Consider the following 25,742-nt stretch of genomic DNA (forward strand, 5'->3'; position numbering starts at 1 on the left):
GAAGTGTAAAAAAAATTTAAATCTCACAACCATTGACTCTCACCTGTAAAATCCATCCCTCCCTATAAAATAGCATCTCTCCCCGTCCACTGGATGTTGTCCATCTTGGACAAACCTTTCCTTGGAGGTCAGAGCTTAAACATCTGATAATATACATGTACAGTACAAGTAAATTGCATAATAAAATTGGCAGCCTTGCAGGAAAAATGTAGGATTTCATGGAGTCAGTGGAAGCGATGTTGGAAAGCTGCTGAGTCCCCATGCGAAGCCACTGACGATGGCACAGTGAGGCAAAACCAATCAGCTACTGGAAACAGGAAAATCATCTGGGGCAGTGACTCCTTGCAGAAAGGATGACTTGGGGGTCAGTTAAAAATAAAAACTGATAAAGCCCTTGGGTATTTTTGCAAAGAAAAACAGGAAGGTACTCATGTTTTATTGCTATCCTACAACCATTCAGGAAAAAAGAAAATCACCCCACCTCAAAAAAAAAAAAAAAAAATGACACAGTCATTTTTATTGCTTATGAGAATTAGCGTGTGCTTACGAAATTAACAAACTTTTGTTAAATACAAGGTAAAATGAAGTTATTTTGATAAATTTTGGGGTTTTTTCCTAAGCCTCGATCCAAGCATGCTTTATTTTTTTCTTTTATTATTAAATTTTATGAAGTTTTTAATTTTAATTACAGTATATTTAACATACAGTGTTGTGTTAGTTTCAGGTGTACAATATAGTGAGTCAGCAATCCTATGCCTTGTTCAGAGCTCTTCACTTATTTCACCCCTCCCCCACCTACCTCCCCTCTGTAACCATCAGCATGTTCTCTGTACTTAAGAGTCTGTTTCTTTGTTTGTCTGTCTGTCTCTCTTTTTTCCTTCTCCTTATTTGTCTTCATGTGTCTCTTGACCATCTGGTTGTCTTTGGAGAAATGTCTGGTCATGTTTTCTGCCCATTTTTTAATTGGATTATTTATTTTTTGGTTTTCGAGTTTGTTTTCATTTTCTAAAATAAAATTCCAATTGGACTCCCCCACCCCCACCTCCGCACTATTTACCATGACCTGGAGGTCTTTGTTTTAAGGGAATTTACTCTTTGTGCATGCTGCTCAGGATCAGCTATGCCATGAAAACACTGGCCCTCTAACTATGCTGTAACTATATACACAGATGGTTACCAGCATGCATGGAGTCCTGCATCTTGCATTCTGTGTGGAGCTTAGAGATCCATCTCATTTGTGGGGGACACTGCCTGCTGGTCTATTGCATGGGTAGGAAAGTCCCACCTGGCCCAATGGCTCACCCTCAGACCTGCCCAAGATGCTCCCCTACCTGAATGTAGCATTCCCTTACCTTGAAAAGGAAATGGTTGTCACCATTAGTATTCCACCCCATAAGGTGTTTGAGCATTCTTGCAGGGTCACAGACGTTCACCCGTGATTCAGTGGCTTCCTGCCTCCCTTCTGGGTTGTGGTTAATATGGTGGAAGAGAATTTGCAGAGAACTGAGCTGAACTCTGGAAAGGCTTTGATGATTTCTGCATCCTGCTACATTAGCAGGAGTGTTCCACCACACTCCCTAAGAAATCTCTCACTTGCTGGCATGTCTGTTCCAGATGCTCCTCTTTAAACAAGCCTAGAGCTTGGGGAAAAAAAAAAACAAAACCTAACCAACAAAATATAAATGAAGGACTGATCTGTTCTTTTTGGAAAAGCATTAATCCTAGAAGGACTTGAATTAGCTCTTACAGGGCATTAAAAAGAAGATCCAAATGCTGTTGACGTATTTTACATGACATTTGCTTTTCTGGACCCTCTTACTGCATGAGGTAGACCAAAGCTGTAACTGGGTCTGGAGTAGTCTTCCCTTAAAGCTACAGCCAGAATATACCCTTTGCTTAAGGAAGCATTTCCTTAGTGATAAGCCTGCTTCCTGCCTTTTCTCCTTTCCAGTACATACTAGTCTGCCTTGTCATGAAAGAAAACTGGACTGCTCCTTGATTTTCAGTTGTTGGCAATATTACTAAGTAAAACATATACAAAAAAGGAAAACAAATAATCTTCCCATCTTTATTTACACAATTCCTATTTTTCATTTTTGTAATCTCCTTTTTGGTTCCCCTCCCTCCCTCCCTCTCTCTCTCTCTCTCTCTCTCTGTCTCTCTGTCTCTCTCTCTCTCTCTCTCTCTCTATATATATATATATATATATACTACAATTTTCCTGCCTCTCAGTTTCCTTGACTGAGAGACAAATGTTTGCCAACATAGCTATATATTTTAATAATTGTCGCTTTAATTCATTGTAGACTTTTAATGTTCAGGTTCTATTATTAACCAAATGCTTAGGTTTTCAGTTTCCTACTATTAGTATAATATGCATCGCAATATGCAAGTTCAGTTTCTATTGGTTAAGATTGATTAAGAGGGATTATTGGGGCAGAAAGTTTCAATATGTGTACAGACAGCTCTTACCAAATACTATTTTCTAGATGGATTTTGCCTATACCAGCATGGTTGACTGGTTTTATCCCATCTTTACCAGTATTGGCTGTTGTCAGTTCATTTCTGCTAACTTAGAAGGTACTGAAAGTTATCCTGATCTTAACTTTTGTATCACTAGTGAAGGTTATTATTTGCACGTGTGCAGTCTCTGGTTATAGTCTTTATTTAGGTCAGGTCTGCCATTTTCTTTAGGAATTTGAATGAACCATGATAAGTTGCTTAACATTTCCTAACAATTTCATGCCTAACCAGCGAAATGACCATATTTGGGTAAAGAATGAGTCAATGATTTGATGAAGTTTATGTAAGTATGATCACGATTTTCCGCCAGTGATGGGGGTGCTAAATTTTAATTCTCAAGTGGTCGGATATCAAATGATTCTATGTGAAACAGTGTGATTCTGCAAGAGCCTGATTTGTTGTTGAAGAAGCATCTGATTTCAGTGTCCTGGATAGAGAATAATTGGCCCAATGTTTATTCCCTCCACCTAGTGCCGCACTTATACCTGCATTTGCCCTCGCAATAATACCATCACCTTCTGTGCTTGCTGCTCCCGGCTCCCTGTGCTGGTGTCATTACTGTCTTGAGGGATACTATAGTAGGGTGAGGGGTACCGTCGGAAAGGAATCTTAAAGATTCCCCTTAATTACTCTGAGCCTGCTCATGCATTAAAAAGTCTTTTTCTTCCAAGATGTGGTTGTTTTGTAGCAATCAGGGCACTTTAGAATATCTACTCTACCATACTGTCAGAACAAAAAATGTAATACTAAATTTTTGGTTACAAGAAAAATTGAAAGGTTGAAAAAAGAGTTCCTCCATCTTCCACTCCAGATTCCTCTGTGAGCACTCCAACCATGGGTGTGAACTCACCTTACCAGCTTGTCTACGAGTCATCTACTGGCTGTCTGAGCTTTTCCCTCTCAACTGGAAGGGAAGTCAAGAAGAAAACAGGTAACAGAGGATTCCAGCAAAGAGCTCTTAGCCCATCTTTGGGGGAGGGGGTGGGGGAGGGGATAGAGGATTCCCAGGGCAGGTTGATGAGATGCTTTGATTTAGTTTTCTGATAGGAAGGGTACATGGCTGTCCTGCCTGTTGGCAGAAGCTATTGACACAGATTCTTTCCCATAAAAGTTGACACATCTCAACCCAGTCACTCCACAGTGCAGTCTCACCATTTGATTGTTTTTACGTGCCCTCTGTTCCTGGTGATGTGGTTCCCTTCACACAGGACAACATCCCTATCAAACCTACATCTTCCATCCCCCTCAGTATCCCAAACTCACCCCCTCTATCAAGAGAGAGATCTATGTTGCTCCTACTCACACAGCCAGTGGGGGAACGAGTATCTGAAGAGACGCATTTGGATACCAGACCTAACAGCATGTCCCAAAGTGGGCTGATTCATGCAGAAAGAAGAGAAAGACATAGAGGGACCTGCTATTCCACGGAGGAGGACACACAACAGAAAGAAAGGCTTAAGACAAAGAACAGGTGGCAGTAGACCAGATAGTATAGCAGCAACCATGCAGCCAGAACCTCAGAGAAATAAGTTGGGAGTGGAAATGGCAAGGCAAAGTCTCATGGAATTTCCAGTTACCTTCTCCCCAACCAGCTGTGATGGCAGATGGTGGAATGGGGTAGGCAGGGAGGACTGTACTTGCAAAGTAGGTGGTGGAAGGATCAACAAAAGGTGGGAATGCTCAAAGATTGTCCAGTTGATTCCCACAGACACTGGAGGTAAGGCTGGAAGTTGAGAAGTTTGCATTTTATTTCTGACCCTGCCTCTTGCTGACTATGTGATTTGCCTTCCTCCAGGCCTCATTCTCCATATCAAGCTCCTCCTGTGTCTTCAGTTAGTGAACAAATGTTTAGTGAACAATTGCTAGTTATCATTCACTGTTCTAAATCCTGGGGGTATACATGAGGACTCTAAGACAAAGAACACCTTCCCAAATGGAACTGACATCTTCAGCTTCCTTGTTTGGAGTAGATCCAGCTTCCCCCTCTCGTTTCCCAAGCTCCTTTACCTCTGTTGATGTGCTTTCTGTCACTGTGGTTCAATAACCCACAGCATCATTTCCAGCATCCCAATTTATGTGCTCCTGGTTTTATTATATCCACTCCTGAGCTGGCCCTAAATCAACAGAATCCCTTTGAGAGAAGACAAAGTATCTTCAAGATAAACTGTGATTTCATGATTTTTCCTCCTAATGATCTTGCAGGTGATGCCTTCTGTTGGCCTCTTTGTCTGTCCGGCTGTTTTCCTCTGCTACCCCACCAAAATGTGATTTGTCATGATGTGCATCATTCTGACTTAGATGTATGTTCGTGGTGTTGCATCTGTTATAGGTTCTTGATATGTTTAGAAATTAGTCTCATACATGCATGCCAGAATGGATGATTAACTTTCTCTAATAGTTTGTAAGTGACCATGTAGACCTGTTTTGCCCAGGAATGTCCCAGTTTATGCTTATTGTTCTGACATAACATTTAATGATGCCCACTTTCACTCTAAAAACTTTCCCAGTTTGTATATGTTGTACAGTTATTCTGGTTTTAGGCCACTTTGAATTTTGGACCTCTGCTCTCTGTTCATGCACATGTGCTATCACACCTTACCAACTGCCCCCTTTGCAGTTCTAGGACCAAGCAGACTTGGAGTAGACAGGCTTCAGGAGTTTACTCCCTGAGGGAACAATAGCTATTTTTTGAAAGTATCCCAACTTTACGGAAGGAGAACTGAGAGAAGTCTGTCAAAAAATGGTTCCTGGTTAGAGTGAGAAGATATCACCCTCAAGGATCCAAGGCAACTAGGGCCAAGCCAGACATGAATGGTCAGACTAGAAGATGTTTCAGGAGGTCAGCCAGCTGCTAGCTGGGACTCAGGGCCAAGTCTCTGGTCTTGGGTGGCAGGAGGAGTGGCAAAAGGGACCAAAAACCACTCATAGTGGCAGATACCAGAGATGGTATCCAAGTACCAGCCAGAAAGCCGAAGAGTTGGCTGACAGTGAGGAAGACTTCATTTTGAGGCACTCAGGACCCAGCTGGAGCCTGAGCAGTGGCCCTGGCTTGAAACTCATTTTCATTCTTGAAACCAGGATGAAGTTGAGCCTACATATATTAAGAGAGAGCATGTGGCTCCAGTTGGGTGGGCAGCAGAGGCTCAGAAACATGTGGACCTGAAATGATGCCTCTGGAATTTTAGTCATGGAGGACTGTCTCCACAAGTTCATGTCACCAAATCCTTATACCAGCTGACACCTGCCACAGGGTTATAACTGTGAAAATAAGTGCAATAAGCACAAAACATTGCCACCCAGAGTTGAGCAGGCAGAAGAAAGAATAAGCAAATTTGAAGATAGAACAATTGAAATGATTAAATCTGAAGAACAGATTTTTAAAAAGTAAACAGAGCCTAAGGGACCTGTGGGACACCATCAAGGAGAATAACATACACATCGTGGAAGTCTTAGAAGGAGAAGAGGGAAAGGGATAGCAAGAATATTTGAGGAAATGAAAAGTCCCAAGTTTGATGAAAGACATGAGTATAAACACCAAAGAAGTTTGACAGACTCCAAGTAACATGAACTCAAAGAGACCCACACCAAGACACATTATAATCAAACTTTCAGAAGACAATGACAGTGAATCTGGAAGGCAGCAAGAGAAAAGCAAATCATTATATACAAGGAATTCTCAATAAGATTATCAGCAGGTTTCTCATCAGAAACTTTGGGGGCCACAAGGCACCAGGGCTGTATATTCAGAGTGATAAAAGAAAAAAAACCTGTCAACCAAAAATCCTATATTCAGCTAAACTGTCCTTCAAAAGTGAGGGGGATATTAAAACATTCCCAGATAAAAGAAAATACATGGGCAATTATAAAAGCTAGTATTATTGTAATGGGTTCATAACTGTACTTTTTGTTTTTTACATGATTCATTTATTTATCTTAATTTTTTAAGTGTTTTTCTTTTATTTTTGAGAGAGACAGAGACAGAGAGACAGAGCACAAGTAGGGGAGGAGCAGAGAGAGAGGGAGACACAGAATCTGAAGCAGGCTCCAGGCTCTGAGCTGTAAGCACAGAACTCGATGCAGGGCTCGAAGTCACAGATTGTGAAATCATGACCTAATCCAAAGTCGGGTGCTAAGCCAACTGAGCCCCCCAGGTGCCTCTGTTTTTCAAAAGGATTTAAAAGACTTATACATTTAAAGAAAAAATTATTAGTTTTAAAGCTAGTATTACTGTAACTTTGGTTAACTACAAATCTTGTTTTCTACATAATTCAAAATACTAATACATTTAAAAACATCATTAGTTTATGTTTTGGTGCATATACTAAATAAAGATGTAATCTTGTTGGGGCACCTGGATGTCTCAGTCAGTTAAGTGTCTGACCAGCTCAGGTCATGGTCTCGCAGTTTGAGCCCCGCGTTGGGCTCTGTGCTGACAGCTCAGAGCCTGGAGCCTGCTTCAGATTCTGTGTCTCCCTTTCTGTCTCTTCCACTCCCCTGTTCACACTCGGTCTCTTTCTCTCTCTTAAAAATAAATACACATTTAAAAAATTATAAAGATATAATCTTGTAACAACTGAAAGAGGTGGGAATGAATCTGTTAAAGGAGAGTTTTTGTAAGTTAAGCTGATAAAAATTCTAATTAGAGTGTTAGAACTTTGGGATGTTAAATGTAATCCTCACTGTTTCCCTCATTGTAACCACAAAGAAAATAGCTATACAATATACAAAAAAGCAAATGAGAAAGGAATTTAAATATCTTATCACACAGTCAACACAAAACAGTATTGTAGGACCTGAGGGACCAAAGCCATAAGGCATTTAGTAAACAAAAAGTACAAGGACAGAAATCCCTTGTCAGTAATTACCTTAAATATGAATAGATTAAACTCCCCAATCAAAAGACAGAGATTGGCAGAATGGATTAGAGCACATGATCCAATGATGTACTATCTATAAGAGATTCACTTGAGATCCAAGGACACAAACAGGTTGAAAGTAAAAGGATGGAGAAAAGATATTCTATGCAAATATTAACCAAAGAGAACGGGGGTAGCAATACTAGTATTAGACAAAATAGACTTTAAATCAAAAAAGATTACAAGAGGGGCGCCTGGGTGGCTCAGTCTGTTGACCATCCGACTCTTGATTTTGGCTCAGGTCATGATCTCACAATTGTTGAGATCAAGCCCCATGTCGAGCTCTGTGCTAGGCGTGGAACCTTCTTGAGATTCTCTCTCTCCCTCTCCCCTTCCCCTGCTTGAGCATGCACGTTCTCTCTCTCTCTCTCTCTCAAAAGTTTATAAGAGAAAAAGGACACTGGTATTAATAAAAGTTTTAATACAACAAGAAGATATAATAATTATAAATGTTTATGCACCTAATGACAGACCATAAAAATATCTGATGCAAAAAAATATATATAGCTGAAGCAAAAACTGACAGAATAAAGACAGTTCTACAATAGTGGTTGAAAATTTCAATACCCTACTCACCATAATGGAAAAACAACCAGGCAAAAGATAAGTAAGGAAAGAGAGGAAATAAACCAATTAGAGCACAAACAACAAAACAATACACATTCTTTTCAAGTGCACATGGGAGATTTTTCAGGATAGGCCATATGTTAGGCCACAGATTTTAAGTCTCAATCAATTAAAAAGGATATACAAAGTATCTTTTCAGACCACCGTGGGATAAAGTTAGAAATCAATAACAGAAGGAAAACTAGAAAAAAACCACAAAATTGTGGAAAGTAAATAACACATCCTTAAACAACCAACAGATTAAAGAAGAAATTGCAAGAGAAATTAGAAAACAGAGATGAATAAAAATTAGAATACAATATACCAAAACTTACAGGATGCAGCAGAAGTAGTACTAAGGGGGTAATTTACAGTTTTAAGTGCTTACATTAAAGACAAGAAAGACATCAAATAACCTAACTTCACAAGTTAAGGACCTAGAAAAAGAAGAAGAAACTAAAACCAAAGCTAGACAAGGTAAAAAAATACAGATTAGAACAGAGAAAATGAACAATCATACACCAACAAATTAGATAACTTGCATGGAATGGATAGATTCCTAGAAACACAAAACCTACCAAGACTCAGGAAGAAGTAGAAAAATGTTGATAGATCTATAAATACTATGGAGATTAAATCAGTAATCAAAAACCTACCAACAAAGAAAAACCCTAGACCTGATGGCTTCAGTGGTGAATTCTACCAAACATTTAAAGAACTAATTACAATTATTCTTCATTCTCAAAGTTTAACAAAAAAATAAGAGGGAACACTTCTCAACTCCTTCTGTGAGGCCAGCATTACCCTGATACCAGAACCAGACTAGGGCACTACAATAAAAGAAAACCACAGACAATGTCTTTTATGAACATTGATGCAAAAATCTTCCACAATATACTAGCAAACGGAATTCAATAGTACATTAGGGATTATACAGCATGACACCAAGAAGGATTTATTCCTGGAATGCAAACATGGTTCAATAACAAAACTCAATCACAGAGTGAAGGGGAAAAAAACCACATGATCATCTCAGTGCAGAAAAAGCATTTGACAATTCAACACCCTTTCATGATTAAAAAACACTCAACAAACTAGGAATAGAAGTAAACTACCTTCACGTGGTAAAAGTCATATGTGAAAAACAGAACAAGCATCATATTCAGTGATGAAAGATGGAAAGCTCTTCTTCTAAGATCAGGAACAAGGAAAAGGTACCCAAGTTCACCCCTTATATTCAACTTAGAACTGGAAGTTCTAGCCAAAGCAAGATTGAGAAGAAAAGGAATAAAAGACGTTCAAATTGGAAACATACACATTTTATATATATATATATATATATATATATATATATATATATATATATATATATGTTCCATGTTCCATGCAACATTATTCTCAATAGCTAAAACATGGAAGCAACCCAAGTGTCCATCAATGGATGAGTGGATAAAATGTGGTCTATACATACACATCGGAATATTGCTCAGCCTTTATTTATTTTTTTTTTTTTAATTTATTTTTGGGACAGAGAGAGACAGAGCATGAACGGGGGAGGGGCAGAGAGAGAGGGAGACACAGAATCGGAAACAGGCTCCAGGCTCGGAGCCATCAGCCCAGAGCCTGACCAGAGCCTGACGCGGGGCTCGAACTCACGGACCGCAAGATCGTGACCTGGCTGAAGTCGGACGCTTAACCGACTGCGCCACCCAGGCGCCCGCTCAGCCTTTAAAAGGGAGGAAATTCTGACACATGCTATAATGTGGAAGAAGCTTGAGGACATTATGCTAAGTGAAATAAGCTAATCACAAAAAGATAAGTACTATATGGCTCTACTTATATGAGGTATTTAGAATAGTCAGACTCAGACAGAAAGTAAGGTGATGGTTACTAGAGGCTGGGGGGAGTAGAGAATGGGGAGTTGTTACTATTTAATGGGTAAGAACTTTAATTTACAAAATGAGAAAGAGTTATAGAGGTAGATGATAGTGATTGTTGCACAGCAGTGTGAATGTATTTAATATCACTGAACTGTACATGTAAAAATGGTTAGGATGGTAAATTTTTGTTACATGTATTTTACCACAATATGTAAAAAAAAAAAAAAAAAAAAAAGAAAAGAAAAGAAAAATGCAGTCTTAGTCTGTCGATACACACTGCCCTCTGCAGAAGGCCCAAGATTAGCCAGCGTCGGAGAAGTGTTGCAGCCAATTGAGTTGGAACTGAGATTTTCTGTCTTTAATCAGAAGTGTCAAAAGGGAATCACTTCAGCATGCATGACAGCCCCAGGCCCAGGCTGTCCTGGGGAAACATAGCTGGGTACGCCACTCTGCACATGCCTGTTCCTAACACATTCTTAGTTGACTCACAGAGCAGTGTCTCTGTGTTATAGTGACATGCCAGGGATTCCCATCCCCGGGAAGCATGAATGATGCCCCCCGATTATTTTGACTATCAGGAGAAGTGCTCCCTGTCACCTCACCCCCATGTGAACATGACGTCTTAAGAAACCATCCTCTAGAACCCCTCTCTAACTTCTTCCTCTCCAGCCACAGGCAGATCAAAAAACTTCGAAGACATAACCATGTCACCCCTCCAACGAGGACTCAGAAACTCTGCTTCTGACAGTATGGAGTTCAGCGACCCCTGCCCTGAGGCCCGAGAGAAGCTGCAGGAGATGTGTCGCCTTATGTGAGCACCTGGGTGGTTGGGGGCAGAAGCGAACATTGGGTATGGCTGCCAGCTACCTGTGTGTGCATGACGGGGAATTCACGGAAGTGTCTGAACAGGGCCAGGAAGTGCCAGCTGCCCAGTGCCCCCAACGACAGTGACCAGTGATGGGGTGATGGCCATCCCTCATATGCATTCATGTCCCTACACTCTCACCACTCACAGTCCTTTTCAGCCCTCACTATAACCTGATGAGGAAGAAGGGGTATGCCCATTTTGCGGATGAGAAAACCAGTAGCCAGAGCAAGCCAATAAGCTATTGCCGGAGGTCCCACAATTTGGTGGACCTGACACCAGGTCATTGATCTTAGCCTCCTCACCTTTTGCAGGGCTCCTTACACTTTTTAGGCTTTGTGACTTGAATGTTTATTTCTTAACACAATTTGTCAGATGTTTTCCTACAACAGCAGCAGCAGCAGCAGCAGCAAAAATCCTCTCAGAGCAAACAAAAAACATTGACCTGGGTGATTAATGATATCTATGATTTGGGGTCTCACAAGTCCTAGTAAGTTAGTCTACATTTCTCCAAAGGCTCAGACCATGGGCCATAAAGGATTTAAACCCTAGCCCCATCTAAGGCATATGTCTTGGGCTCCCATGGGCCATCATTGCAGCTACAGAACATGGGAGAAGGGAAGCTACCCAGTTTGCCCTTTACTGTAACATTCTGGATGGAAGCTCTTTCTTTGTAACCTCAGGAGTGGGGAGTGAGCAGAGTCCCCAGACCCTGCTCTCCAGACTCCCCTTCTGTACTCAGTCCCACTCCATGCGTACTCATCCCATTGCTTACAGTGGAAATCAGGCAAGGAATGGTTTCAGAGGGGTACCAGGGCCTTCCCAGTTCTTCCTAAGTACTGCCTTTAGGATGAGGGGGAGTGGGGTGGGCACAGGTACTTTGGGGACAGAGAAATGGGACGAGAGTCTTGGGAGCTGGGCAGGGGCTATAGAGAGAGTGTTCCTGGTGAGTAAGAGCCAAGTGGCTAGAAGATATGTTGGTCTCCTTCCCTGCAGAGAAGCTGAAAGGGCCTCGTGGAAAGGGAGGAATTTCTCCTACCCCATGATCTTTCGCAACTACAGGGCAAAGATGCCCTCTCATCTAATGTCAGCCCCGAAAGGGGACGCTCAGACCCCTCACCCTCCAGGTGCTCAGACTTCCACTCCCACCCCTCACCAGCCTCCTGCCCACCAACAGCCTCACTTCAGCCAACGTTCTCAGGAGTCTAAGACATCCAAGAAGGTCATCAAGTTGCATTACACCTTCTGTGATGGATCCTCCTTCGTGTAGTATCCTTTTATTTGCTGCTGCCCCTTCTCCCCAACAACTCAGCCCCAGAAAATTTATGGGTTTGAACAGGCCTGATTATTTACTTTGGCTTTTCACCTGACCAGAGAAGCCTGGTCACAGGTTCTTCAGGACATTAAGCATTTGTCCAGGTCAGAGAAGGCTCTCTTTGGAGGATGTCTGGGTGGGAAACAGTGCATCAAGAAGTCACCTTGGAGGGGCACCTGGGTGGCTCCGTGAGTTGAGCATCTGGCTCTTGATTTTGGCTCAGGTCATGATCTCATGTTTGTGAGATTGAGCCTCGTGTTGGGCTCTGCACTAACAGAGTGGAGCCTGCTTGGGATTCTCTATCTGCCTCTCTCTTTGTCTCTCAAAAATAAATGAATAAACTTAAAAAAGAAGAAGAAGAATTCACCTTGCAGCCCGGTCCTGTCATTCACTCCCCAGTAGGCAGTGGGGCTGGACCGGATGCCCAACTCATTTGGCAGCAAGGCTGTGAAGCCAGAGAGGGCAAAGCACTTATTCCAGGTTCTGCACTCTGAGTTGGATGATACGTCAAAGAGAGGAGACACTAAGCCAGACATTCTTGTCCCTTCTTTGTAGGAACAGATGGTGTGACTCAATTTAATGTCACAAAAGGAATTTGGTGGCAAAGCCAGGCCTGGGTTCAAGGCCGCTTCACCTCCATTTAGGGCCCTCTTTCTGGCACCATTTTTATGCCTTCTAGGATTGTTTCCTCCAGCAGAGAGTAGGAGATGGGGGATGGAAGGGAGCCTCATTTAATAATAAAACCTCTAGGTACTTAGTGGCCCATACCTTTAGAGGAGAGGGAGCTCTCTGAACTCTCAGGCTGCCCAGCAGCAGTCCCCCCTCACTTCATTTGGCCTCCTCTCCGACTGAACTGGGAATTCAGAATTTAAGCACCCTGTCAAAGGAGTCCTATTGTTTCTCTGACTGTAAATGAATCCATTCATCACACTCTGCTCAGCCTTGCTTCCAGTGAGCCTTGTCATACTCCTTCCAGGGTAGCTGCTGCTTGCTGTGGGTCAAGGGCTCTCCTTTCCCCCTTTCCTATTCTTCCACTGCCTTGAGTAGGATTGTCTTCCTGAGCCCCTGGAAAAGCTATGTCTGTGAATTCTGTTGCTATCAGCAGGACCAGAGTAGGTGAGCTAGAGCACAGTCTGTTCTCTTCCCTGTTCCAGAATCTTGAGGTCCCCCTGGGTGAGACCACCCAAACCTGCAGGCCTTGCTGCTGGCATGCTTGACTCATATGCCAGAAATAACCACATCCTGGCCATCAACGCATTTCCTCTTTGGGAGTCCCAAGAGGCTGGGTTCTAGGGCCAGTTCTTCTTGGTGACCCTGCACAGGCCACTTCATCTCTCTGGGCCTCACTTCCCTTCATTTGAAGCTGAGGAAGTTGGACCCAGTGATCTTGATAGAGAAATTCTGTGTTACTGCATTCAAATGGCCAAAGCACCCATGCAGCTGTTGGATCCCTTGGAAGTAGAGAAAATGTTTGGAAGACGTTTTCTGGGCTCAGCGATTAATTCTGGTCCCATGGAGATTGCTGGACAAAGCTCTCAGGTAGAAATGGTTCATCTGCCCTTGGGATGCCAAAACCTCCCAGCCCTGATTGGTTTGCTCTTTGTCAACACCAGACCCCAGAAACCATCCCAGTATTCCTTTCATTTGGGTTTCATTCATTCCATTGTCAGCACCTCCTGGATGTCTTGGCTCAGCTGCCCATTCTCCCCTCAAACTTCCCTCAAAACCTTTTTTCATATGCACAGACAGACTCATCACATTAGAAACAAACCCTAATCACAGTGCACAGTGCTGTGCTCAGCGCTGTGCCCTTAAGGGTTGGTGGAGCACTCAGAACCACTCTGTGTTTTTTTTAAATATGGTAAAATATACATAACAAAAAATTTATCGTTTTAACCATTTTAAAGTGTATCACTCAACGGCATTAAGTACATTCACAATGCTATGCAGTCATCACCACTATCTAGTTTCAGGGTGTTTTCATCACCCTGAAAGCAAATCCCATGTGTCTGTTAAGCAGTCACTCCCCATTTCCCCTCCCTGTAGCTCCTGGGGACCACTAATCTGCTTTTTGCCTCTATGCATTCGCCTGTTTCAGATATTTCATGTAAATAGGATCATGCAATATGTGGCCTTTTGTATCTGGCTTCTTTCACTCACATTAATGTTTTCAAGGTTCATCCACATTTTAATATACATCACTGCCTCTTTTTTAATTGACATTTACATAGCATAAAATAAAATATTTTAATATATACAATTTAGTGGCATTTAGTGCATTTACAGCATTGTGCTACCATCACCGCTATCAAGTTCCACAAGCATTTCATCACCCCAAAAGAAAACCCTATACCCATTAAGCAGTTTTCTGTTACTTTCTGTTTTCCCCTACCCTAGCCCTGGCAACCACCAATCTGTTTTCTATTTCTTTTGATTTGCCTATTCTGGGCACCTCATGTAAATGGAATCCTACAACATGTGACCTTTTGTGTCTGGCCTCCTTCACTTAGCATAATGTTTTCAAGGTTCACACATATTGCAGCATGTCTCAGAATTTCTGTTATATATATATTATAACGTGTGTGTGTGTATAAAATTTTGTTATATGGATATTCCACTTTTTTCTAATTCATTCATTTGTTTATGGACATTAGACTTTCCCCACCATTTGGCTATGAACATTCTTATAGAAGTTTTTGCACACCTGTTTTCAATTCTTTCGGGTCTATACCTAGGAGTAGAATTCCTGGATTATATGGTAATTCTATGTTTAACTTACTTAGGAACCTCCAAAAAGTTTTCCACAGTGACTGTGCTATTTTATATCCCCACCCACATGTATGAGGGTTCCAGGTTCTCTACATTCTTGACTACACTTGATACATTTCAATTTTTAAGTTCCAGCCATTCTAGTAGATGTAAAGTCATATCTCATTGTGGTTTTGAATAGAATTTTTCTAATAACTAACAATTTCAAGTATATTCATATGCCTTCTTTGTGTATCTTCTTGTAAAAATATGTATTCAAGTCTTTTGCACATTTTTTGATTGTCCTTTACTTGCTGAGTTGTAAGAGTTCCTTTATATATTGTAGATACTAGATCCTTATCAGACATATGATTTGCAAATTTTTTTTCCTATACTGTGGGAAATTTTTTCACTCTTGCTCACCCTCTTTGGTATGTGGAAGTTTTTAATTTTTATGAAGTCCAGTTTTTCTTTTTTTTATTCCTTATGCTTTGGGTTTCATATTTAAGAAACCATTCTCATGCCTGTGTTGTCTTCTAAGAGTTTCATACTTATAGCTCTTACATTTAGGTCTTTGATCCATTTTGAGTTGATTTTTGCATATGGTGCATATGGTGATATAAGGCTCCAACTCCATTCTTTCACATGTGATTCCCAGTTGTTCCACCTCTATTTCTTGAGTAAACTATTCTTTCACCATTGAATGTTCTTGGCACCCTTGCTGAAGATCGTTAACCATAGATGTATGAGTTTATTTTTGTAGTCTTTTTTTTTTAACGTTTTTTATTTATTTTTGAGACAGAGAGAGACAGAGCATGAACGGGGGAGGGGCAGAGAGAGAGTGAGACACAGAATTGGAAGCAGGCTCCAGGCTCTGAGCCATCAGCCCAGAGCCCTATGCGGGGCTCGAACCCACGTACCGCGAGATCGTGACCTGAGCTGAAGTCGGACGCTTAACCGACTGAGCCACCCAGGCGCCCCATTTGTAGTCTTAATTCTATTCCATTGATCTGTATGTCTTATTGTGCTCGTGCCACAGTGTTTTGATTATTGTAGCTTTATAGTAATGTGTTGAAATCAGGAAATTTGAGTCCTTCAACTTTGTTCTTTTTTCAATATTTTTTTGGTTATGTGGGGTCCAGTGCAAGTCCATATGAATTTTAAAATAAGTTTTCCATTTTTTGCAAAAAAGATTGATGAAATTTTGATATGGATTGAATTGAATCTGTAGTTTACTGTGGGGCATATTGCCATGAATAAGATGAAGTCTTCCAATTCATAAATACTAGCCACAAATGATATGAAATGCTGTATGAACAACTATAACAATAAAAAGGAAATGAACAAAAGGAAATGATGCCATTTACAATAGTGTCAAAAAGAGTATTTTGATAAGGATTGTACTGAATATGTGTATTTCTTTGGGTAGTATTGATATTTTAACAATATTTGTTCTTCCAATCCATGTGCATGGAATGTTTTTCCATTTCTTTGTGTCTTCTTTAGTTTCTTTCATAAGCTTTCTATAGTTTTCACTATACAAATCTTTTACCTCTTTGATTAGGTTTATTCCTAGGTATTTTATGGTTTTTGGTGCAGTTGTAAGTGGGATTGACTCCTTGATTACTCTTTCTGCTGCTCCATTATTGGTGTATAGAAATCAACCAACTTCTGTACATTTATTTTATATCCTGTGACTTTGCTGAATTCATGTATCAGTTCTAGCAGTTTTTTGTGGAGTCTTTTGGGTTTTCCATTTAGAGTATCTTGTCACTGCAAAGAGTAAAGGTTTGACTTCTTCTTTGCCAATTTATATGCCTTTTATTTCTTTTTGTTGTCTAATTGCCGAGGCTAGGACTTCCAGTACCCTGTTGAACAACAGGGGTGAGAGTGGACCTCCCTGTCATGTTCCTGACCTTAGGGAGGAAGCTCTGTTTTTCCCCATTGAGAATGATATTAGCTGTGGGTCTGTCATATGTGGCCTTTATGATGTTGAGATTTGTTCCCTCTATCCCCACATTCTTGAGGGTTTTTATCAAGAAAGGATGCTATATTTTGTCACATGCTTTTTCTGCATCTATTGAGAGGATCATGTGGTACTTATCCTTTCTTTTATTAATGTGGTGTATCACGTTGACTGCTTTGTGAATATTGAACCAGCCTTGTAGCCTGGGAAAATACCACTTGATGATGGCGAATAATCCTTTTAATGTACTGTGAATTCAATTTGTTAGTATCTTGTTGATGATTTTAATATCCAGTTTCATCAGGGATATTGGCTTGTAATTCTACTTTTTAGTGGGGTCTTTGTCTGGTTTTAGAATCAAGGTAACGCTGTCTTCAGAGAATGAGTCTGGAAGCTTCCTTCCATTTCTATTTTTTAGAACACTTTTAGGAGAATAGGCATCAATCCTTCTTCACCTGTCTGGTATAATTCCCCTGGGAAGCTATCTGGCCCAGGACTCTTGTTTGTTGGAAGGTTTTGGATAACTGATTCAATTTCTTTCCTGATTATGGGCCTCTTCAAATGTTCTGTTCCTTCCTGTTTCAGTTTTGGTAGTGTATGAGTTTCTAGGAATTTGTCCATTTCTTCCAAATTGTCCAGTTTGTTGGCATATAATTTTTCATAGTATTCCCTTATAATTTTTTGTATTTCTGTGGTGTTGGTTGTGATCTCTCCTCTTTAATTCGTGATTTTTTCTATTTAAGTTCTCTCTCTTTTTTTGATAAGTCTGGCTAGATTTCCTTCAAAAAAAAAACAGCCTTTAATTTCATTGATCTGTTCTACTGGGGTTTTGGTTTCTACATCTTGTTTCTGCTCTAATCTTTATTGCTTCCTTTCTTCTGCCAGCTTTAGGCTTTATTTGCTGCTCCTTTTCTAGCTCCTTTAGGTGTAAGGTTAGGATGTGTGTATTTGGGACCTTTGTTGCTTCTTGTGATAGGCCTGAATTGCAATGTATTTTCCTCTTAGGACTGCCTTTGCTGCATCCCAAAGGGTTTGGACTGTCATGTTTTCATTTTCATTTGCTTGCATGTACTTTTAAAAAGTGCTTCTTTGGGGCGCCTGGGTGGCTTAGTCGGTTAAGCGTCCAACTTCGGCTCAGGTCACGATCTCGCGGTATGTGAGTTCCAGCCCCGCGTCGGGGCTCTGTGCTGACTGCTCAGAGCCTGGAGCCTGTTTCAGATTCTGTGTCTCCCTCTCTCTCTGACCCTCCCCCGTTCATGCTCTGTCTCTCTCTGTCTCAAAAATAAATAAACGTTAAAAAAAATTTTTTTTAAGTGCTTCTTTAATTTCCTGGTTAACCCATTCATTTCTTTTTTGTTTTTAAGATTTTTTTTTTTAGCATTTATTCATTTTTTGAGAGGCAGAGAGAGACAGTATGAGTGGGGAAAGGACAGAGAGAGAGGAAGACACAGAATCCGAAGCAGGCTCCAGGCTCTGAGCTGTCAGCACAGAGCCTGACGTGGGGCTCGAACTCATGAACGGTGAGATCATGACCTGAGCCGAAGTTGGACGCATAACTAACTGAGCCACCCAGGTGCCCCCCATTCATTTCTTTAGTAGGATTTTATTTAACCTCAATGTTTGAGGGCTTTCCAAATTTTTTCTTGTGGTTGATTTCAAGTGTCATAGAGTTGTGATATGAAAATATGCATGGTGTGATCCTGATCTTTTTGTACTTGTTGAGGGTTGATTTGTGACTCAGTATGTAATCTTTTCTGGAGAATGTTCCATGTGCAGTCGAGAAGAATGTGCATTCTGTTGCTTTAGGATAAAATGTTCGGAATATATCTTTTAAGTTCATCTTGTCCAGTGTGTCATTCATAGCCATTGTTTCCCTGCTGATTTTCTGCTTAGATGATCTGTCCATTGTGGTAAGTGGGGTATTAAAGTCTCCTACTATTATGGCATTATTATCAATGAGTTTATGTTTGTGATTAATTGATTTATATGTTTGAGTCTTGCAAGTTGGGGGCCTAAATATTTACAATTGTTATATTTTCTTGATGGATAGACCCCTTAATTATGATATAATGCGCTTATTCATCTCTTGTTACAGTCTTTGTTTCTTTTGATGTCCATTAGCATGATAGATGGTTCTCCATCCCCTCACTTTCAATCTGCAGGTGTCCTTAGATCTAAAATGAGTCTCTTGTAGGCAGCATATAGATGAATCTTGTTTTTTATCCGTTTTGATGCCCTATGTCATTTTATTGGAGCATTTAGTCTATTTACATTCAGAGTAATTGTTGAGAGATATGAATTTAGTGCCATTGTGTTACCTATAGAGTTGGTGTTTCTGGCGATGTCCTCTGGCCCTTGGTAGTCTTTGTTGCTTTGGTCTTCTTTTTTTCTCCATTCAGTGTGTTCCCCCTTAAAATTTCTTGCAGGAGTGGTTTAGTGGTCACAAACTCCTTTAGTTTTTGTTTGTTTGGGAAACTCAAGCCAGCAGTCTTCACAGAGCTAGAATAAACAATTCTAAAATTTGTATGGAACCAGAAAAGACCCTTTATAGCCAAAGTATTGTTGAAAAAGCAAACTAAAGCTGAAGGCATATAACTCCAGGCATCAAGCTATATTACAAAGCTGTAATCATCAAGACAGTATGGTTCTGGGTTCTCTAACCCAGAAATGGACCTACAAATATATGGCCAACTAATATTTGACAAAATATGAAAGAATATCCAATGGAAAAAAGACAGTGTCTTCAGCAAATGGTGCTGGAAAAACTGGACAGCGACATGCAGAAGAATGAACCTGGACCACTTTCTTACACCATACACAAAAATAAATTCAACATATATGAAAGACCTAAATGTGAGATAGGAAACCATCAAAATACTAGAGGAGAAAACAGGCAGCAACCTCTTTGACCTTGGCCATAGCAACTTTTTACTAGACATATTTCCAGAGGCAAGGGAATTAAAAGCAAAAATGAACTATTGGGACCTCATCAAGATAAAAAGCTTCTGCACAGCAAAGGAAACAATTAACAAAATTAAAAGTCAATGGAAATAATGGGAGAAGATATTTGCAAATGACATATCAGATAAAGGGTTAGTATCCAAAATCTATAAACAACTTATCAAGCTCAAAAAGCCAAAAAGTCCAGTGAAGAAATGGGCAGAAGATATGAATAGACACTTTTCCAAAGAAGACATCCAGATGGCTAACAGACACATGAAAAGATACTCAATGTCACTCATCATCAAAAAAATACAAATCAAAACCACAGTGAGATACCACCTCACATCTGTCAGAATGGTTAAAATTAACAACTCAGGCAACAACAGATATTGGCAAAGATACAGAGAAAAAGGAACCCTTTTGCACTGCTGGTGGGAATGCAAATTGGTACAGCCACTCTGGAAAACCTAGTGGAGTTTCCTCAAAAAATTAAAAATAGAACTACCCTACAACCTAGCAATTGCACTACTAGGAATTTATCCAAAGGATGTAAAAATGGTGATTTGAGGGGGTACATGCATCCCACTGTTTATAGCAGCACTGCCAACAATAGCCAAATTATGGAAAGAACCCAGATGTCCTTTGGCTGATGAATGGATAAGGAAGATGTGGCATGTATGTGTGTGTATGTATGTGTGCATGTATGTATGTATGTATGTGTATGTATATATACACATGTATGTATATACACATGTATGTATATACACATGTGTGTATATACACGTGTGCGTATACACATGTATGTATATATACACATGTATGTATATATACATGCACATACATACATACACAATGTATTATTACTCAGTGATCAAAAAGAATGAAATATTGCCATTTGCAACAAGGTGGGTGTAACTAGAGTGTATTATGCTAAGCTAAACAAGTCAGAGACAAATGTATTTCACTCATGGAATTTAAGAAACAAAACAGATGAAAATAGGGAAGGGAAGGCAAACTGTAAGAGACTCTTAAATACATTCAACAAACTGAGGGCTGCTGGAGGGGATATGGGTGGGGGTATGGGCTAAATAGGTGACAGGCATTAAGGAGGACACTTTTTGGAATGAGCACGGGGTGTTATCTGTAAGTGATGAATAATTGAGGTCTACTTCTGAAACCAATACTACACTGTATATTAATTAACTTTAAATAAATTAAATTTTAAAAAGAAGATATTTTGGAATAAATTTAACCAAGGAAGTGTCAGACTTGTACACTAAAAACTACAAAATACTGTTAAGATAAATTAAAGAAGAATGAGATAAATGGAAAGACAACCCATGTTCATGAGGGGCAACTGCTTTCTGGGTGTTGATCTTTTATCCTGCAATTTCCCTTTGCATGTTTCTTTTTTTTTTTTTTAAATTTTTTTTTTTTTTAACGTTTATTTTATTTTTGAGACAGAGAGAGACACAGCATGAACGGGGGAGGGGCAGAGAGAGAGGGAGACACAGAATCGGAAGCAAGCTCCAGGCTCTGAGCCATCAGCCCAGAGCCCGACGCAGGGCTCGAACTCGCGGACCGCGAGATCGTGACCTGAGCTGAAGTCGGACGCTCAACCGACTGAGCCACCCAGGCGCCCCATCCCTTTGCATGTTTCTAGGAATTTTTTTTCCAAGTAGGCTATCTAACCTGTAGATGTAAAATGGTTCATATACTTCTCTTATATGTCTCCACTTTCATTTCTGATTTTAGGAATTTGAATTTTCCTTTTTTTTTTTTTTTGGCAGTCTAGTTACAGTTTTCTCAATTTTGTCGATCTTTTCAAAGAACCAACTTTTGGTTTTGTTGGTTCTTTCTGTTGCTTTTCTGTTCTCTTTTTTGTTTCTGTTTCTGCTAATCTTTATTATTTCCTCCCTTCTGCTAGCTTTAACTTTAATTTGCTCTTCTTTTTCTAGTACCTAAAGTGGTAATTATGGTTATTGATTTGAGATCTTTCTTCTCTCCCTTTTTTAAAAAGCTTATTTATTTATTTTGAGAGATAGAGAGTGAGCAGGGGAGGGGCAAAGAGAGAGGGAGAGAGTGTGAATCCCAAGCAGGTTTCACACTGTCAGCGTGGAGCTGGATGTGGGTCTCGAACTCACGAACCATGAGATCATGATGTGAGCTGAAATCAAGAGTGGACGCTTAACCGACTGAGCCACCCAGGCGCCTCTCTTCTTTCAATATGGGTATTTACAGCTATAAATTTCTCCCTGACCGCTGTTCTCACTTTATCCCATAAGTTTTTCATTGTTGTTGGTATATTATTCCTTTACTAGAAACTGTGGTGACACCTGGGTGGTTCACCTGGTTGAGCATCCAATTCTTGATTTTGACTCAGGTTGTGATCCCAGAGTCATGGGATTGAGCCCTGCATCAGGCTCTACACTGTGGAGCCTGCTTGGGTTTTTCTCTCTCTCCCTTTGTCCCTCTCACCCACTCATGGACTCTCTCTAAAATAAAAAAAATAAATTGTTAATGAGAAATTATTTCAACACCTGAAGACCAAACTACAACAGAATATTCCATAGGTTCAAGATTTTAAGACATTCTGGAAAGAGTTTTCTGTAAAGTATATCCTTTCTGTGGCATGGCATCATCATTCTTTAAAAAAGTTACTGGAAAGGCATCATTTTCACCATCACCTACATAAGCCATTCATGTATAATTCACTCCCTCTTGTAACCGTTTATCTACAAAAACTACATTTTGCAAATATTCTTTTTTTTTGGAACCTATTGCAGGAATGAGCATGATAATTTTTCACAGAGAGATGACGATTGCTATCAAAAGATGTTGGATTTATAAACATATTGTCTAACACATCATGATAACTGGTAGCTTCTAAAACCCCATCCATGAAGACTGAATTTGAATCTGAAATAAGATACAGCCAAATTTATCCTTTTTATAAGGTAAAGTTCACCAAGGTATTGATGTCACTGCTCTTTTCATCTTTTCTTATACCTTCGTCTCCCAAATACTTAAAGACTCTGCCCATAAATTCTGTCCAAAATCCTTTTTCATAAGAATCTTGTAGTTCCATAGGAAGCTTTTTCTCTGGAGCACACTGTACAATCCATGCATCGCTATTGTCATCTGTGATTATATTGTCAAAGTCAAAAACGAGCAAAGTTTCATGGTTCCAAAAGCAAATTTGGGTCACCAGTATTACTGTGTTCCTGTGTGGATGATTCTTTGAGCACTACGAATTAAACTGACTTAGTATTTCTAAGACAATTAATTTTATTTCAGAATAGAGCTTACATTAAGCAGTCATGACAATCTTCAGTTTTAAACACCAGCCAGATTCTGACCAACATTACTCCTATTTTATATGCAGGGAAGAATGTCTTGTTTTGGAGCAAAGAAACAGAGACTCCATAACTCCAGCATTATTACAGTGGAACATCTGACAGAAAACCTATCAGGTCGCCTTGAATGTAGGAGTAGGCACCTAGTTGGGGGTCATTCCCTGTGAGGTGCATGTTGGAGAACAGGAGCAGCAGGCTCGGCTGGGTCCCCAGGGCTCCTCACTGACCTGGGCCAGGTGTTGGCAGCATTCCTGGCCTCTGTGCCATTCCCATGGACTCTGTCCTCCAACCTCATTCCCGTGTCTTATCCTGTAAGTTTTGATGTGTTGTATTTTTGTTTTCACACATCTAATTTTCCTTGTGATTTCTTCTCTATCCATTGGTTGTTTAAAATGTGTATTGTTTAATTTGCACCTGAGAAATTTCCAAATATCCTTCTGCCATTGATTTCTAGTTTCATTCTGTTGTCCGAGAAGATACTTTCTAAGGTTCCAATCTTTTAAAATTTATTGAGACTTGTTTTGTGTCCTAACATATTGTCTCTATCAGAGAATGGTCCTATGCACTTGAGAAGAATGTGCATTCTGCTGCTGTTGGGTGGAGTGTTCTGTTAGGTCTAGTTAGTTTATAGTGTTGTTCAAATTCTGTTTTCTTTATTGACCTTCTGTGTAAGGCAATGAGGTAGTGAAGTCTCCAACTTTTAACTTTTTAAGTCTCCAACTTAAAACTTTTTCTATTTTTAATCCTGTAAATTTTTGCTTTATATATTTTGGGGCTCCGTTGTTAGGTGTATTTATGTCTATAATTGTATCTTCTCTAGGTATTGACCCTTTTCTCAATACATAATGTCCTTCTTTGTCTCTTATAGAAATTTTTAAAGTCTGTTTTCTCTGATACCAGAGCCACCTCTGCTCTATTTTGGTTACTATTTGCATGGAATATCTTTTTTCCCATCATTTGACTTTCAACATAGTTGTATCTTTGGATTTCAAATAAACCTCTTATAGACAACATATAGTTGGATTTTTTTTTTTTAATTCATTCTGACAATCCCTGCTCTTTGGTTGCAGAATTTAGTCCATTTGTATTTAATGTAATTGCTGATATGAAAGGACTTAATTCCACCATTTTACTATTCGTTTTATATATGTCATTTTTTTGCTCCTCAGCTCCTCTATTATTACCTTCTTTTGTGTTTAACTGATTTTTTTTGTAGCATTCCATTTTTATTCTTTTCTCATTTTCTTTGCCCCATATTTTTTAGTTATTTTTTTAGTGGTTACTCTTGTATAATGGACTTTAATAGTGTCTCCTAAAAATTCATGTTCACTAGAACCTCAGAATGTGATCATATTTGGAAATAGGGTCTTTGAAGATAAATTAAGATGAAGTCATTATTGGCTTCCAATCCAATGACTGGTACCCTTAAGAAGAGAAAGCAGGGACCACAAAGAGGGAATAAGACCATGTGATGACTGAGGCAGAGATTAGAATTATGCATCTATAAACCAAGGAATGCTGAAGATTCTTGGCAACCACCAGAAACTACAGAGAGGCAAGGAAGGATTCTTCTTCACAGCCCCCAAGATCATGGTCCTGTCAACACCTTGATTTTAGACTTCTAACCTCCAAAACTGTGAGAGAATAAATTTCTGTTGTTCAGGTTATCAGGTTTGGCCTGGATGTTATAGCAGCCCCAAGAAACTAATACACTTGAGTATTATAATTGACAAGAAACAAGTTTGATTTAATACCAACTTAGGCTTAATAGTATATAAAACTCTGCTCCTATACAGCTCATCCTTCCTCGTTTATGTTGTTATCAGAAGTTACATCTTTATATGTGCATTGAGTGCCATTAACATAGATGTACGATTACTGTTTTGTGCATTTGTCTTTCAACTAATACAGAAAAAAAGAGGAATTATAAATCAAAATATAATAATACTGGTTTTATATTTACTTATATAAACACCTTTACTGGTGTTCTTTTTTTCTTTGTATGGCTTTAAGTTGCTGTCTAGTATTTCATTTCAGCCTGAAGAACTAGCATTTCTTGTAGGGTAGGTCTACTAGTGATGAACTCCCTCAGCTTTTATCTATGTGGAAAGCCTTAATTTCTTCTTAATTTTTGAGGGATAGTTTTTTTCAATATAGAATTCTTGGTTGGCAGTTTTTCTTTCAGCTCTTTAAATATTCTATCCCAGTGCCTCCTGGCCTCCATGTTTTCTGATAAGAAATTGCCCTTAACCTTATTAAAGATCCCATGTATATGATGAGTCTCTTTTCTCTTGCTGATTTCAAGATTCTCTCTTTGTCTTTTGGCAGTTTGATAATAATGTGTCTCAGTGTGACACTCTTTGAATTATTCTCCTTGGAATTTGTTGAGTTTCTTGATTGTGTAGATTCATGTCTTTCGTCAAATTTGTGGAACTTTCAGTCATTATTTCTTCTAATATTCTTTCTTCTCTTCTCTCTCTTGTCCTTCTGGAACTCCTGTTATGGATATGTTGATATGTTTGATGGTCTGCCATAGGTCTCTTAGGCTCTGTTAAATTTTCTTCATTCTTTTTAATTTGTGCTTCTCACACTGGATAAACCCAATTGATCTATCCTCAAGTTCA

The 25,742-nt window shown here is 39.7% G+C and overlaps 1 protein-coding gene across 2 annotated transcripts in view; it reads left to right on the forward strand.

The window, feature by feature from the left end:
* The window catches only part of C4H3orf20 (chromosome 4 C3orf20 homolog), a 95,185-nt gene that overhangs the window by 11,926 nt on the left and 57,517 nt on the right, over window positions 1–25,742 (forward strand). For both annotated transcript variants that reach the window (XM_058725882.1, XM_058725883.1), the window contains exons 6-8: window positions 3,335–3,454; window positions 10,595–10,736; window positions 11,787–12,059. In XM_058725882.1, coding sequence (XP_058581865.1) covers window positions 3,335–3,454; window positions 10,595–10,736; window positions 11,787–12,059 — 535 coding nt within the window. The remainder of the gene's footprint in view (window positions 1–3,334; window positions 3,455–10,594; window positions 10,737–11,786; window positions 12,060–25,742) is intronic.

Source organism: Neofelis nebulosa, chromosome 4 (genome assembly GCF_028018385.1).
Source record: "Neofelis nebulosa isolate mNeoNeb1 chromosome 4, mNeoNeb1.pri, whole genome shotgun sequence".
NCBI classification, from domain to species: Eukaryota; Metazoa; Chordata; class Mammalia; order Carnivora; family Felidae; genus Neofelis; species Neofelis nebulosa.